The sequence below is a fragment of the Pieris brassicae genome, chromosome 3 (assembly GCF_905147105.1).
Source record: "Pieris brassicae chromosome 3, ilPieBrab1.1, whole genome shotgun sequence".
In the NCBI taxonomy this organism is placed as follows: Eukaryota; Metazoa; Arthropoda; class Insecta; order Lepidoptera; family Pieridae; genus Pieris; species Pieris brassicae.
The window spans coordinates 3,701,087-3,716,842 of NC_059667.1; the positions used below are offsets into that span (position 1 = coordinate 3,701,087).

Consider the following 15,756-nt stretch of genomic DNA (forward strand, 5'->3'; position numbering starts at 1 on the left):
TTTGTTTTACTATAGTGTTTTGTCCGTATATGTAAAATATATTCGGATTATTTCTGCATTTCCGAGAAGCAGTATTTAAAATATACATAATATTTCTGACACATGCATACGTAAATGTCACGTAATAAAATATGTAAATTTGTGCAAAATGGGTTAAAACCAACGGGTTTGACCTGCAATTCTTATAAAAGTAACTTGATGATACACGACTTGGCCAATAATTTATAAAAATGTACTTTGATTTTGAATTTTGATGAGTCATTTTATGAAACGATCAGTTATGTTCCCGCTACGAGTTATTATTAATACTTTTAAATAAGTCATTTCATAAAGTCATTACTTTGTCAGAGACAGCTGACACTGACAGTAACTTTTACGAAATAAACAACTTTATTTATATTTATGTCGAAATGATTTGTTTTTTTTTTATATCCTTTAATATATAGATTCTAACTGATCAACTAGTTTTATCATATATTTATCGCATTTATTTATTGCCCTGACTACAAATTGTATTATCTGGAAAAAGACTGCATAACAGCTGTAATTTTTTATACTATGATAACACAGTATTAGGAGATTAACAGATAAATGGGACTTTCCAACTTATCGCATTTTCTAGAAACTGGATTTAAAACACTTTCTACCATGCAATCTCAACGCAAGGCTCTACTGCTTTCTTCTTCTAACTGCCACGGCTATTCTTTATTGGAATTCGCTAAAGAAGAAATCTCCAAGTTTTTGAGCTCGTAAGTATACTGCAAATATTGACAACAATTTTTATTTTTCTCGATAAACCATGAATAATTGAATTTTTATTTAACTTTTTTGTGATTTCAGTAATGATGTCAAAGAGTTAATATTTGTACCATATGCACAAAATGATTTTGATGGCTATACCAAAAAAATAAGTGATGTTATTATTCCTTGGGGGTTTACTGTTAGAGGATTACACACTTTTAGCAACCCCATTGATGCCATAAATTCTGCCAAAGCTATATTCATTGGAGGTGGTAATACATTTCTCCTGTTAAGTCGATTATATGAAAAAAAATTGGTGGAACTTATTAAAGATAGAGTGACCAGTGGTAATTTACTTTATATTGGAAGCAGTGCTGGTACAAATGTTGCAACAAAAAGTATACATACTACTAATGATATGCCAATTATTTATCCTCCAAGCTTTGATGCCATTGGCATTGTGCCCTTTAATATAAATCCTCATTATATTGATTATGTTGAAAATTCAACCCATAAAGGTGAAACTAGAGATCAAAGACTAGCTGAGTACATGGAAATGCCTCATGCTAATCTAGTGTTAGGTTTAAGGGAAGGCTCAATTTTGCATATCAATGGTAATTCACTTAATTTGAAAGGAACAGCAGGTGCTGTTGTTTTTAAAAGGTAAGCAATATAATAATATAACTAGGGGAAAACTATGTAAGCTTATATGAATGAATTCTTAACTTGTACAGTAGACTATGTTTACTATAATACATAAACAGGTAAAATTTGTGAAGTTGAAGGGAGTAATCCCTGAAACAATTTTGTAAATCCTTTTTCCGATAGAAAGCTTATGTTAACTGTCATAGGCTATATGTTAACCCTAAAAATTTAGTTTTGTTGTGGTTGTTGGATCATTGTTGGATTGTGGAGTTCTGATAATGCTTACCAAAAAGTTAGAATTAGAATTAGTTAGATGTTTAACTTTTATGTAATATAATGAGGCCTTCATTATATCTATCTGTCTGTTCAAAATACTAACCACTCCATGGAATTAACTGCAGTTTTCGACAATATCTACAACAATTCATGCTTTTGATATCCATTTCTAAAGCTGAGGCTTACTGGAACAATGACTAAAGTAAGAAACAGATTGAGTTTGACATATGAATCTCAACTCTAAAGCTCAGTGCATTTATATCAACAATATCTTACTTCTATGGCCAGTGATTTTTAAATAGTAATTCAGTGAAACTTTCAGGAATAAAGATAAAACCGAATATAAAGTTGGTGCAGATGTGTCATTTTTATTGGAAGGTAATTAAAAAATAACAGCTAAGAGATGACAGTACTATATAAGACAGTGCAATATTTTATGGTTACATACTGATTGTTAAAATATAAATAAAGTCTATTTTATGAATATTTATTACTTCTTTGCTATTCTATTTATGACATATTTTAGTATTTTGACATATATTTAACTATACTACAAATTTATCATGCCATCACCTAACATACACAGGAAGGCAATTATTACAGTATCTTAACACATAGTAACTTAACCTTGTCACAGAAAAATATTCACTAAGTTTTCATTCAAACTTTTAATGAATTTATAGTCCATAAATCTTAAGACAATGTGCACAGACAGACTAATTATATATACTAATATTTAATAACTATAGTCAAAAGTAAAATTACTTAAACTTTAATTTAATCTACACCAGATATTAAACACCTCTTTCTATATCATGAATAGAGATTAGGCTACTTGGAATAAACTTGCTGTTCTGTGGACTGACTACTTTGTCAATTTTTTTATTGTCCATAAATATTACTTTTCATAGTTTTTTCTTACAGTAATAATGTCTAAAACACCTCAACACCTAGGTTGTAAATATAGTCCTATCCATAAGACAAGTCATTTGTTAAAACTTTAACAGACAAATCACATTTGACGTCTAACTTTTTTTAAAATATAATTTTAATAAAGGAAGTCAATTACGATGGAAGATGGGGTAATTTTAACAGACAATTCTGTATTTACTTTTCTATATTCATCAATATAGTTGTTCCTAATCTTCTGGGTATCTTTCGTCATATTTCCTGTGTCAGCCATTCACCGGTGCTTCTAGCAGAGCCCTGGCTGCTTGGAACAGTGATGGCTGTGGGGTAACCCGGGATTGACTTCTTTCGACAGCCGGTAGATGGCACAAGTATCTACGTAACGCCAGGTCACGCCTTGCACTTAAACCGCGAGTGATTTCACATCCCAAACCGAAAAGTACTTCGCGTTGACGTTTTCTTTTTTCCATCGAAACCTGGAAATATTAATAGGAAATGTCAAAGTTATGTAAGATAAAAAATATTTTTATTCTATCTTATACTTTATCCGAGCAACATGGATTGAACGGGTTTAATTTCATCAACTCACAAATTTTTATTATACAGTGTAAAACTGTATATAACACTAAAGGGACTGTGCATTTCATGGCATATAGGGAGTTGTCGTTAAATGGAGATAATAAAGACGTATTGATAATCGATGCCTACTTATTAGTCATGGTCAACAACAGTCTACACGTGCAAGCAATCCCAATTTGTAAACAAAAGAACGAATTTCTTAGAAAGTCCGTATGCATGATGCCGACAGCCGAGTTTATTGCGGGCTAGGATAGTAAAGCGACAAAATAACTTGCACAGCTGCGCAGTTTTTACTAATTTTAGCAACTTAAAAATTACTCAATTGTTGTTGTTATTGAGAGTGGGTGTAATGCTATAGAATGTATCATTGTGTGGAAGACAAGCTAAACCAACCAACGCCAATTAATTTCAACGCTTTAGGAAGCACGTCGTTAAATCGACGGACGTTAAATGGAGTTTACACTGTATATGTACTTGCTGCCACGACGTTAACTTTAACAGCAAGTTGAGTGAATTTGTCGAAGTATAAAAATGTTAATATTATTATTATTATGTATTAGCATAATTCGAGTCTCAATCAGAAAAGTGATTTACTGATTTTACTTGACACTTAGTTTGCGTTTAGTATTAACTGTTCCCTTATCACTTTATATTTCGTAAAGTTTTCTTTATACCATTTAAAAATCGCGTCAATATATGTTTCTGGTACTATGTATTTAGTTTCAAATACGCCCATAGGCCGTAAAGGAAAAATTGCTTCAGTTAACTATATCGCTCTTATTACAGTAACTCTAAATTTTTTTTCTTTATGTTTAGTGTATTTTGATTCTATTATTGTAACAATATGAAAAGTCCCAAGAAAATGCGAGAAAATTTTATGAAACAGACTGAATTTTAATATATATATCCATAATGATAGAAAAAGATAACACCACTTTTTAATTACCTGAACAGCACCCACCGGATGAAGACTCTCAACATCAGTACACGTCTCGTGTTTTCCATTTGTCAATCCATCTTTACTTTCCATTGATTCGCTATTCTTCTGCAAAATATCCTGGACTTTTTCCTTCCCTGCCATATTTATGGACAGACCGAGGCGTGCCAGAACGCGTTCTGGTCGCCATCTGTCTCTGGCGCCTCCTGTCGGCGGTTTTTGCTCCCGACGATTGACATCTGCAACTAGACTGGCCCAGTCCACGCCTAAGGCATCACCTAGACCAGCTGAAAAATCTATAACGTGAGTATATACAAATCCAAGTTGAATTAAGCCGCTTAGGTTACGATTCAGAGTCGAGACTTAGTGCAAAGTATGACTCCGGTCTATTTAAATCCAATATGTGTTTGACATACGGGAGTCACACTTAGGTCTCAACTCCGACTCTGATTTGATTTCCGGCTTAAATTGTAATTGGTACAAAAGGATCACCTACTTTTATGAAGCAAATTATAACATAAAAGGTTCAAGGGCATTATAAGACGACTAACCTCAAACATTTTTAATTTAAAAATTATATATTATTTCAAAATAATAACTATTAATATTTAAACTTGAGTATTGAGACAGAAACTACATTACTAATTACTATATTAAGAAGTACTCTATAAAAAATCATACTTCTGGTCCTTTCCTCTTCCAACTCGCCGTCAGAGATTTCTTCAAAATCAAGATTGGCGACGTCATCTTCATCTTTACCATCTTGAGATTCTTTATCTTCACAGGCACCATTAGTGTCCTGAAATTGTTCAAAAACGTTCTTATAATAAAATAATATTTACTCCTGGACCTCAGGATGTATCTGTTTTATGATCATCATCGGTTATCAATATAAACAAATATATAAACGTACATAATATTTAATAAGTTTAATGGGTTTTATTTTGTTGGAGCAGTCTAGTGGCTTGGGCGTGAACCTCACAGTTCCAAGGTGGTCCGAATCACGCCACGCATAGTTTTCTGACCATGTGCATAACACCCGTTACGTATAGCACCCCACACCTAGAATACTGACAACCATTTTGTCTATTGGAAAAAAATCACGAAACAGATACATAAATCTAAGCCAAGACCAGGGGCAACAGCGCCATTATATTTTATTTCAATAATTTCGGTTTTATCCTTAAGGAAATTGTTTCAATATGCTTACAACAATTTTCTTATTTTAAATATCCATGTATTGTATATGTAAAATGAAAAAATGTCTTGTCTTATTTGAAATTTAATACTAAACCATTCAAATAACGAACACAAAACATAAAAAATTTTCTAAAACAATTTAAGATATACCTGTGTATTTTCTTTCTCAACAATATCTGGTTTTGCGTTCGCACGATCCTCTAATTTGTCCGTTTGACTGTCTTCATCCAGAGTTTGGTCTTGCATCTGAAAATAATTTTGTTAACGCGAGTACTACATATTTAAAAAACATATTTATGGGATATAAATTCGTTATTTAAAATAATATTTCGAATGCTTTTCAATGATAGGTGAGCAACTGCTCTCGAGTTGTATAAAGGCAAAATATAATGCGCGTTTATATCCGATAAGTTTTGTTTAAACCATTACTTTGTCCACTACTAGCTAAGCTAAGCTACTAAGACCTGTAGCCGGTCAAACATAACGTCAATTTCAAGAGAAATGAAACCTTTTACATGATATACGCCTTGATATTGTTTGAGATAGTCTGTAAATTGTGTAATCTCTATGCTCTACAGAGTATAACAGTTCGGGGGATTTATATCGGAAGCGAGCGTGTGCTCATATGACATTTAAATGTAAAATCCACGCGGATATCATTAAAACAAAGTGTGCTTCTATCCTTTGGTTTAATTAATTCAAGACTTATATAGTTATAACGGATGGGGATAAAATTTGTCTGTATTTGACGCAGATTTACTTTAAACTCACTTGTATTACGAGTAAATTAGTAAATTTATTAACACGCACACAAACCAATGATTGATAAAACTTTACTTATAGTAATCCTTTCTATAACACGGTTGATTGGTTACGCGTTATAGGAAACGCGTTGTAGTAGTATTCTCGCATAACCTCCTTGTAATGACCCCATATAACGCGTTATTTACAAATTCAAGTTTAACTTGTCTTGATTTTTCGAATTCTCGGCATTTAAATCGAAAATAAAGAAAAAGCTATGTTATGAACATAATATGTGTGTACAAATCATTATACATCATATATCACAGTACATAAATATAACGTGTGCAATCCCCACATTTTTTTGTGCATGAAGAAATACGAGCGACTGAAATCGCGTAATATAAAATAGGGAGCGTTCAAGTATTACGTAACGAATTTGGGGGGGTCCCTCTTGAAAAACGTTACGACGCGGGGAGGGGATGGAATTACGCGTTATTTTAGTATTATTTTCCACTTTCCAGGACCATACACCACATAATAGTAAGTTTTAGGCATAAAGAATCTTACTATTGGATACAGAAAACGTTACGGCATACATACGTACGTTATGGGGGGGGGGGGTGTCAAGAATCTCCAAGTATGTTTTTTTTTTCAATCATCAATCTATAATTAGTATATAGTGTGTGTATATACATATACACGAATCAGTATACATATACAAATAGTTGATCGAAGACAAACAAGTAGTCAAATTATTCTATATGTGAGGAACTCAATGTGACCTTATTTTGATTAAGATTAAGATCTAGTTTTTATAGTAGAGTATACTCACATCATCCCGTTCCAAAATATCGTCAGGGTCATCACTAATTTCACTGAGGTCGTCCGGTATAGGTTTGTCATCGTCATCATCATGAGCTGGTGGTGCCTCTTTTGTCTCTGGTTCCGGACGTCTTCGTTTGTCACGTCCGTGGTCAATTCGCATACGATTGTAATCATCTAAGGTTATAAACTTGGTTACTACAGATCTAGTAATATTCCTACTGGGAAAAGTATAGTAAACACAACACTGCTCAGTGTGGCAATTAGCGCCAGAATAATTTTCTCAATTCCATTTAAAGTTTATTATTATTATTAATAAAATTAATATCTTACGGTAAAAGTTCTAACTTTTTCCGTGAGATATTATATTTAACAGAACTTTAAGCGGAATAAAAGTTAACTATAAACACGATACTTCGGGACAGTTAGAATAATAAATACACAGTAATTTGATTATTTAATTATAAAATGATAACCTCCGCCCTTGGATACCAGCATCGCTGGGGGATAGCGGGTGTGTTGCCGACCTTTCAGAGAATCGTACGCTATTTTCATCAAGGCCCCTAAATCTTGAAGCTGGTTTTACAAAGTTTTGGTGTACGGCAGAATGTGCCTTAAAAGGCTGTATTGTAGAACACCAGGCATTTATTATTGTTGTATTTAAGACGTAAATTCTTAATAGTCTTTGGTAAATAATTATACAACTACATGCCACAAATTCAATTAATAATATAATTATTTAATTTCAAACAGTGGCATTGAAGTCGTGTGTAAAAATGAGTAAAAATGTTTTTTGCATGGGTATGAAAAGTCACTTATATTGAATCTTACATTAAATCATAACTTAGTTCTTGTACCGTGCCATCTAAAGTTGTACGACAGGGTTATGAATATTGAAAAAACTACTGGCATTGTGACGCTATTGAAAGTAAAAAGTACTCGGGGCTTAGTCAAGATGGCTTAAATGACAGCTAGTGTCGACAAACTTTCATACAAATTTAGTTTTCCTCTTTCTACATACACATTTTTACTAAGCATCTAATTTAAGGCATCTTGACTTACCACCCTCATTAAAACTAACCGTGCATACGATTTCTATGTGGTCCGGGATGACGATGCCTCCAACCTTCATCCTGTTCTTTATCCCAATCATTCATCTATAACACATAGAAAACAATAAACATTACGAATGATGGTTAAATTAAACACACAAACAAAACATACCATGAGGACTAAGGCAGCCAAGGATTATATGGGATAGGATAGGGCAGGGTTGGTTTTTCTTTCTATAATCTATTGGTTCATTCCAGTATAATCTCTTGTAATAAAGCGCCTAAAAAAGGAAACATAAAATGTATATTGTTCCGTAGAAGATGAATTAACTTACATAGTTAAGGACAGAAAAAGATAGGTCTTATATATATTTAGTTAGTAAAAGTGCCTTTAGGAATGCTTAGGAGGGCTTTCATTTTGGCGTCATTCCCGCGAATGCGTTTAACAACTTTTAAGAAATGTCAACGTCAAACTGTCAAATGATATTTAAATTTTCATTATTTTATTCTATATCGGTTTTGGCTGCTCAGAAATGATTTGGTTGGTAGAAAATTATAACGTTACTAAAAAAATATTAAAAACCTGCGCATCGTGCATTGGCCAGTGCCGCTCCCTTCCCCAGTCTCCAGAGCCTCGATAATCATCATTTTCCCAATCTTTATGATGCATGTAACGGTCACGGTCCATTGACCCAGAGCGACCCTCCCATGAGCGGTCGCGACGACGATCATCGTATCCTTAAGAACAGGGGAGGAGAATATAACACGAAATTACGTTCAATTGTGATTGGTCAAGCGTGATATTTAAACTCGTAAGGGGGCTGAAGATGCAGTTGACAAATCAGTATCAAACGGATCAGCCGAAATAATAGACGGAATATTTCTTGAATATCAACAAAATATCACCCCTTTCGTCATAAATTTATTACTTTTATAGAAAGTTTACGATCTCATTCAAAACGAGTTACGTACAAAATATTTAATAGGTAATTGCAGCGCACTTCAATTGTCAAAAAAATATGATGCACCAACGCTCATGTTAAAAATTAATTTATGGATATTTTTATTCATGGATAATAGTTAGTTGATTATGTGCGTGATATTTAATCTCTTTACTCCCTAATAAAGTTTGTTCAATTAGGTAATTATCTATCTCTGCCTTATTACCAACGTTTCTTGTGAAAAAAGTATTACCTATATCACCCCGTTCTCCCATGTCACCATACATCCTATCATCGTCTTCCGGATATCGGGAAGGTCCGGGCATGTCGTATCCTGGGTCATAATGCCTCTCCCTGCCCTGTAAATATCCAGGCGACCTATCGCTATCCCTAGGCATACTACCATATCTATTGTCCATTCTATCATAATGGTCCATTCCATGGTCGTATGGTCGCTCCATGTCATAGTCACCTTGCTCCCTGTCAATACTATCCATTCTGTCCCGTTTTATAGACCTATCTCTTTCAATCCTATCTTGCTTACGGCCTCTTTCCGAATGATTATCTTGTTGATCCTTAGGACCTCTAGGATTTTTTTCATTGTCTACTGCCTTGTTAGATATAGCAGCCAGTGCTGCGAGACGTTCCTCTGGCCTGGGTAATAATCTCTGCATTGGTTTATTTGGTTTCTCTAGCCCTTTATCTTTAGCTAGACCTCTTTCTCTACCCCTGCGCTTATCATCCCTTTTATTATCCTGTTTCCGATCTCGACCTCTGTCCTTTCGGTCATGCCTATCCTTGTCATCGTGTTTTTCTTTTTTTCTCTCCATAGATCTACGACGATCGCGGTCTCTGCTTAGTGAACGTTTCTTGTGTCTGTCAGTACTGGTTTCCCTTCTCGACTGCTTTTTTGGTGACACTGGTCTACTTCTTTCAGAACTATCCTTTCGCCTTGTATCCTTAGGATGAGAACGTCGTGGTGACCTAGACCTCGCTTTTTTAGGTGATTTACTTTTGCCTCTTCTTTCCTTGTCTTTATCACGTTCCTTGTCCTTTTCTTTTCCCCTATCTCTATCTTTCTCACGGTCTCTAGAGGATTGAGGAGATGCACTCCTATTTCTTTCTCTTCTTTGAGGAGATTTTCCGTGCTTGGAGGATGTTTTTGATAATAAGCTTTTTGATGTTATTGGTGGAGTACCTCCCGACTTCTTAGCAGGTGATAGAGACTTTTTACCTAAGGCAGATTTTGTAATGGGCTTTTTATTGCTTCCATCAGACTTTTTTAAAACTTTGTCTTCCTTTTTTCCGATTCCTTTTTTAATTTCTGCCTTATCTCTTTTAACTGTATCGCTTTTAACCAACTTTTTTTTAGCTGGTACATCACCATCAGAAGAAGAACTTGAGTTCCTTTTCAATTTCCCTTTCTTAGCTTTTTTCTTGGCATCCCTGAAAGAAAAATTGTAATGCAATAAAGTTTTTTAAATTACTTTAAATTATATAAAAACGTAAACATTGATAACGGAGAATTTAAAAAGGGCAAATAAAATTTGAGGGATAGTATATGTAACTAAATATGGCCATAAATTGAATGGTTTCTTTGCCAGGCCTTTGTTCTATACAATGATACTACTTATAAATTTATTGAATAAAATTATGGAGAAAGACATGTGTGGTTTCTTAACCTTCCTTAGCACATAAGCAAATGTTAAGTGTTTAAATATTGCTTATGCCACTCACAAATAACATATTGTATTTCAAAATAAGTTCAGTAGTTCCAGATACTTTCAATAATACACATACTAACTTTACCTCTTTAAGGATCTGTGCAGCAACAGAACTTGTTGGATCAGATGTCACTGCACTGCCAAATAACCTATTTTTATGTTGACAACAATGTTACATTGTTATAATTCAACAGTAATCACTGGATACTAAATGTGGAAATAATTGTAAATATTTATTTAAATGTAAATGTAATGAAAAGGTGAATATGGTGTATAGAAACGAAATAAGAATTATATTACTTTGCATAATGGCCATAGCATTTCTCTTTCCGCACAGGTTTTGTAACCATGACTAGTAAACACTAAACATGCTAAGTAAATATAAACTTGTTTATAAACAAAATTATTTACAAAAATGTAAAACTTAAATAATTTAATAAAAACTAGAAAATGTATACATACAATAAACATATATATATATATATATATATAATAAATATAATAAATTTTGACAATTAGAGTATATGTGAAACTCTAGAAATATATATTTTAGAAAATAAAATATGGAATAAGATTGTATGTGTTACAATCTAAATAAATAAGAATAAAGTACAAAATATTATTGCTTTATGATATACATTTTTAATTAGAAGCATTTTAGAAGAGTATATATAATATCTTTTAGGCTTTAGAGAATATTTAAAAACATAAAGTTTCTAATTGACTAATAAACTACTTGCTGGTGTGAGCCCAGTAAAGATAACATATACAGATTGTACTTTATTGTCTAAGAAATACTTCTTACCTGCCAGATGATGAAGATGAAGAACTTCCATCTGAAGATGATGAAGACCCACTTGAACTTGAGGAACTTCTAGATGATGATGAACTTGACACAGGCTTTTTCTTTTCTTTTGCCATATCTTTACCAGAGTCCATTTTTAACTGTATCTCTAGTTCACGTTGTAGCTGTTGCCTTCTTTTTTCAAGGACATCAGTATCAGCATATTCTAAGTCATTCTGATCCCAATTGTCTATCTCACCGTCAGTACTACGACCAGTCCTCACAACAACAGTCGAATGTAGTCGACTTTTAGGATCATCTTTTGCTAAACGTTTTTGGTCATCTTTATTTGCCCGTTGCTTAGAAGGACTGATCAATGTATGAGTGGAGGCAAATTTGCAACTTTTACCGTATGCACAGCTGCCGTGTTGCACCCACTGTCTACAAAAATCAGTTTTCTTACCACTAGAACTTGCCTTTTTAGTACCGAGGCGCTCAAAAACACTAGGTCTATTAGATAAATCCTTGGTTTTAGGTAACTCCACAGTAATTTTCCTTTTACCTTGTTTTGACATTATAAAAGAGAAACATTAGTCTTAATAATAACTACAGTCCACTGAATCAAAAAATTCAAATACATCACCACTCAAATTATTTTATATGTAAAAGAACAACTGTTACTTTGAATAATTTTATTATTATTTTTCAATGTGAAAAGTGCTAATAAACGTAAATTGTAAACGACAGATGTAAACGGTGAAATTCAGCCTGAAGTCGTAATTCCCTAAACAAAATAGCCGGCATTTTGTTTTATGATTTTTTTATCTGTAGTTTTCCTTTTTAAGCCCACAGAGTACTAAGCTCAAAGCTGTTCGTAGACTGGAAATTTAAATTATCAGGGTTTCTCAACCGAATTAGGGGCAGAATAGGGGGAAAGAATATTTGGGTTGTTTTAGGGGAAATTTCAAATACTGTTATTTTGCTATTATATATCACGTTCCTGATTTTGGAACTAAATTGAAGTACAAACCGTGTGGTTAACCTTACTAATTGTATATTCGTTTAACCAAAAACCGAATAAAACTTGAACATGTAAATCCATTTTCTATTTATTACAGATACTTTGCGTAATGCCTTTCATTTCCCAACAATCCCTACATGACCACCGCTTTAAAGTATCGCACAATGGCCCATGCCACCATCCGCTTGGTGAGGGCATCCTAGAAGATTTCTGGGGGAAATCAAATTAGTATAGGGGTACGTCGCCGAGAACATTTGGCAACACTGAATCAGAGTTTTAGCCGCATTTTAAGTTATAGGGCGAAATTTTGTAATAGTTGGCAATTGGCATCACTCATCACTGGCTACTAGGCTACAATCATATCGCATATATGTATCAAGTTTTACTCCAAGTACCCTAAAGGTTTAACCTCTCTTATTTTGAGTTGCTAGCGTCAAGCCCTATTACAACCGTAATAGGCATTAAGTTATAGTTTTTTAATTAGTTGAAAACACATGATTTACTTATTTGCATTCATTATTATGAATTTTGCATGAATGCATCCATGAATATTGGTGAAGTGATCAAATTACTATTCAGCTTTTAGATAACATAAAATTCTATAAATATGCCTATATTAGATGGAAAAGAAATTGAAATCTTCTTTGTGAGTATTTTATTGTACAGATTATTATAAGCTTTTAGTTTATCATTTCATATTGTAATGATTAAGTCAAAAATAATCCATTACAGAAGTTACTAAATTTGAGATTATAAGGTTCCCATTCACTTGGGTTGTTTTATATCATAAAGTGTGCTGTATTAATAAGTGTGCAACATGATAATAACTTTGTTTTTCCAGAGTGAAGAAGACCTGCCATACGAGGAAGAAATTTTGAGAAACCCTTTTTCTGTTAAACATTGGCTGCGATATATTGAACATAAGAAAGGAGCTCCCAAGCATGAAATAAATCTTATTTATGAGCGAGCTCTTAAAGAATTACCAGGGTCCTTTAAATTGTGGTATAACTATCTCAAGATAAGAAGGTCCCAAATAAGGGGAAAATGCATAATAGATCCATCATATGAAGATGTTAACAATTGTTTTGAAAGATCATTGGTCTTTATGCATAAAATGCCTAGGATATGGATGGACTACTGTACATTTTTAACAGACCAGTATAAAATAACAATGACAAGAAAAGCCTTTGATAGTGCATTAAGAGCATTACCAATAACTCAGCATCATAGAATTTGGCCTCTGTACTTGGGTTTTTTAAAGAAACATGATATACCAGAAACTGCTGTGCGTGTTTTTAGAAGATACTTAAAGCTCTGTCCAGAAGATACTGAAGAATACATTGATTATTTGATATCAATAGATAAATTAGATGAAGCAGCTATTAAACTTGCTCAAATTGTTAATAATGAAAACTTTCAGTCAAAACATGGTAAATCTAATCATCAGCTATGGAATGAATTATGTGAATTGATATCTAAAAATCCTGATAAAATACATACACTAAATGTAGATGCTATTATAAGAGGGGGTCTGCGACGCTATACGGACCAGTTAGGACATTTATGGAATTCTATAGCTGACTACTATGTAAGAAGTGGTCTCTTTGAAAGAGCAAGGGATATTTATGAGGAAGCTATTCAAACGGTAACTACAGTCCGTGACTTTACACAAGTTTTTGATGCTTATGCTCAATTTGAGGAACTTAGTCTTAGTAAGAAAATGGAAGAGGTTGCTAAAAATACAAATCCTAGTGAAGATGAAGATATAGACTTAGAACTTAGGCTGGCAAGATTTGAATATTTGATGGAAAGAAGATTGCTATTACTTAATTCAGTTTTGTTAAGACAAAATCCACATAATGTTGCAGAATGGCATAAAAGAGTAAAGTTGTATGAAGGAAAACCTCATGAAATTATTGACACATACACAGAAGCTGTTCAAACTGTTGACCCTAAATTAGCTGTTGGAAAGTTGCATACATTGTGGGTAGGTTTTGCAAAATTCTATGAAACTAATGATCAAATAGAAGATGCAAGATTAATTTTTGAAAAAGCAACACAAGTAATCTATGTAAAAGTTGATGATCTTGCTTCTGTATGGTGTGAATGGGCAGAAATGGAGATAAGACATGAGAACTATGAAGAAGCTCTTAAATTAATGCAAAGAGCAACTGTGCTGCCTAGTAGAAAAGTTGCCTACCATGATGAAAATGAAACAGTTCAAATGCGTCTATATAAATCTCTTAAAGTATGGTCCATGTATGCAGATTTAGAAGAAAGCTTTGGCACATACAAGTCCTGCAAGGCTGTCTATGATCACATCATTGATTTAAAAATAGCAACACCACAGATTATTATAAACTATGGCTTGTTTCTAGAAGAACATAACTACTTTGAAGAGGCCTTCAGAGCTTATGAAAAAGGAATTGCACTTTTTAAATGGCCTAATGTGTATGACATATGGAATACATATTTAACTAAGTTTTTAAAGAGATATGGAGGAAGTAAGCTTGAAAGAGCTAGAGATCTGTTTGAACAATGTTTAGAACATTGTCCTCCTGAATTTGCAAAATCCATATTTTTATTATATGCAAAGTTAGAAGAAGAACACGGGTTAGCAAGACATGCTATGTCAGTATATGAGCGTGCTACAACTGCTGTCCTACCAGAGCAGATGTTTGAAATGTTTAACATCTATATAAAGAAAGCTGCTGAAATATATGGTGTTCCAAAAACACGCCAAATATATGAAAAAGCCATAGAAACATTAGCTGAAGGAAACTCAAGAGAAATGTGCGTACGCTTTGCAGAAATGGAAACCCGTCTTGGAGAAATAGATAGAGCTAGAGCAATCTATGCCCACTGTAGTCAAATGTGTGATCCTAGGATTACAGCAGACTTCTGGAACACTTGGAAAGAGTTTGAAGTTAGACATGGTAATGAAGATACTATGCGTGAAATGTTAAGAATAAAGAGAAGTGTGCAAGCCACATATAATACACAGGTCAATATGATGTCTGCACAAATGCTAAGTTCTGCAGCACAAGCGGCAGGCACTATATCTGATTTAGCACCAGGAATGAAAGATGGTATGAGAATGTTAGAAGCTAAAGCAGCGGAAATGGCAGTTCAAAGTAAAGGAAATATTATGTTTGTTAGAGGAGAAACCCAAGGCCTTAAGGATAGTTCCGATAAAGTTGTGAACCCTGATGAAATTGACATTGACGAGGCATCAGAAAACAGTGAAGAGGAAGATGAAAGTGAAATAGCACCAGTTGAAAAGAAAGAAATTCCAGCTGCCGTTTTTGGTGGTTTGTTGCCAGAAAACTAATAAAATATCATATTTTCCATAACAAATAAAAGTTTAACTAATAACATTCT

The 15,756-nt window shown here is 33.5% G+C and overlaps 3 protein-coding genes across 3 annotated transcripts; 2 read left to right on the forward strand and 1 right to left on the reverse strand.

Annotated features, from left to right (window-relative positions):
- The first annotated feature begins 412 nt into the window (after positions 1–412).
- On the forward strand, positions 413–2,148 carry LOC123707199 (probable alpha-aspartyl dipeptidase). Its single transcript, XM_045657055.1, has 3 exons — positions 413–749; positions 841–1,404; positions 1,985–2,148. The coding sequence occupies exons 1-3, from the start codon at positions 592–594 to the stop codon at positions 2,046–2,048; spliced, it is 786 nt and encodes a 261-aa protein (XP_045513011.1). The 5' UTR covers positions 413–591; the 3' UTR covers positions 2,049–2,148.
- On the reverse strand, positions 2,006–12,192 carry LOC123707196 (peptidyl-prolyl cis-trans isomerase G-like). Its single transcript, XM_045657051.1, has 9 exons — positions 11,376–12,192; positions 9,100–10,292; positions 8,489–8,643; positions 7,935–8,010; positions 6,864–7,030; positions 5,438–5,533; positions 4,769–4,886; positions 4,097–4,374; positions 2,006–3,047 (listed from the first exon to the last, which is right to left on the reverse strand). Exons 1-9 carry the CDS (start codon positions 11,927–11,929, stop codon positions 2,838–2,840), a joined length of 2,847 nt encoding a protein of 948 aa, XP_045513007.1. The 5' UTR covers positions 11,930–12,192; the 3' UTR covers positions 2,006–2,837.
- A 102-nt stretch (positions 12,193–12,294) lies between these two features.
- Positions 12,295–15,744, forward strand: LOC123707197 (pre-mRNA-splicing factor syf1 homolog). The gene is made up of 2 exons (XM_045657052.1): positions 12,295–13,021; positions 13,217–15,744. The coding sequence occupies exons 1-2, from the start codon at positions 12,983–12,985 to the stop codon at positions 15,704–15,706; spliced, it is 2,529 nt and encodes an 842-aa protein (XP_045513008.1). The 5' UTR covers positions 12,295–12,982; the 3' UTR covers positions 15,707–15,744.
- Positions 15,745–15,756: the final 12 nt, after the last annotated feature.

What these genes read in the sequence shown, in the direction of transcription:
- LOC123707199 (XM_045657055.1), top strand. Translation starts at nt 592, where the DNA reads ATGGGACTTTCCAACTTATCGCATTTTCTAGAAACTGGATTTAAAACA. An exon ending in ATCTCCAAGTTTTTGAGCTC is followed by an intron (nt 750 to 840) that starts GTAAGTATACTG and finishes TTGTGATTTCAG; the next exon opens with TAATGATGTCAAAGAGTTAA. An exon ending in GGTGCTGTTGTTTTTAAAAG is followed by an intron (nt 1,405 to 1,984) that starts GTAAGCAATATA and finishes TGAAACTTTCAG; the next exon opens with GAATAAAGATAAAACCGAAT.
- LOC123707196 (XM_045657051.1), bottom strand. Translation starts at nt 11,929, where the DNA reads ATGTCAAAACAAGGTAAAAGGAAAATTACTGTGGAGTTACCTAAAACC. An exon ending in TCATCTTCATCATCTGGCAG is followed by an intron (nt 10,293 to 11,375) that starts GTAAGAAGTATT and finishes TTTTTCTTTCAG; the next exon opens with GGATGCCAAGAAAAAAGCTA. An exon ending in TTGAGAAAGAAAATACACAG is followed by an intron (nt 4,887 to 5,437) that starts GTATATCTTAAA and finishes GAACAATTTCAG; the next exon opens with GACACTAATGGTGCCTGTGA.
- LOC123707197 (XM_045657052.1), top strand. Translation starts at nt 12,983, where the DNA reads ATGCCTATATTAGATGGAAAAGAAATTGAAATCTTCTTT. An exon ending in AAGAAATTGAAATCTTCTTT is followed by an intron (nt 13,022 to 13,216) that starts GTGAGTATTTTA and finishes TTGTTTTTCCAG; the next exon opens with AGTGAAGAAGACCTGCCATA.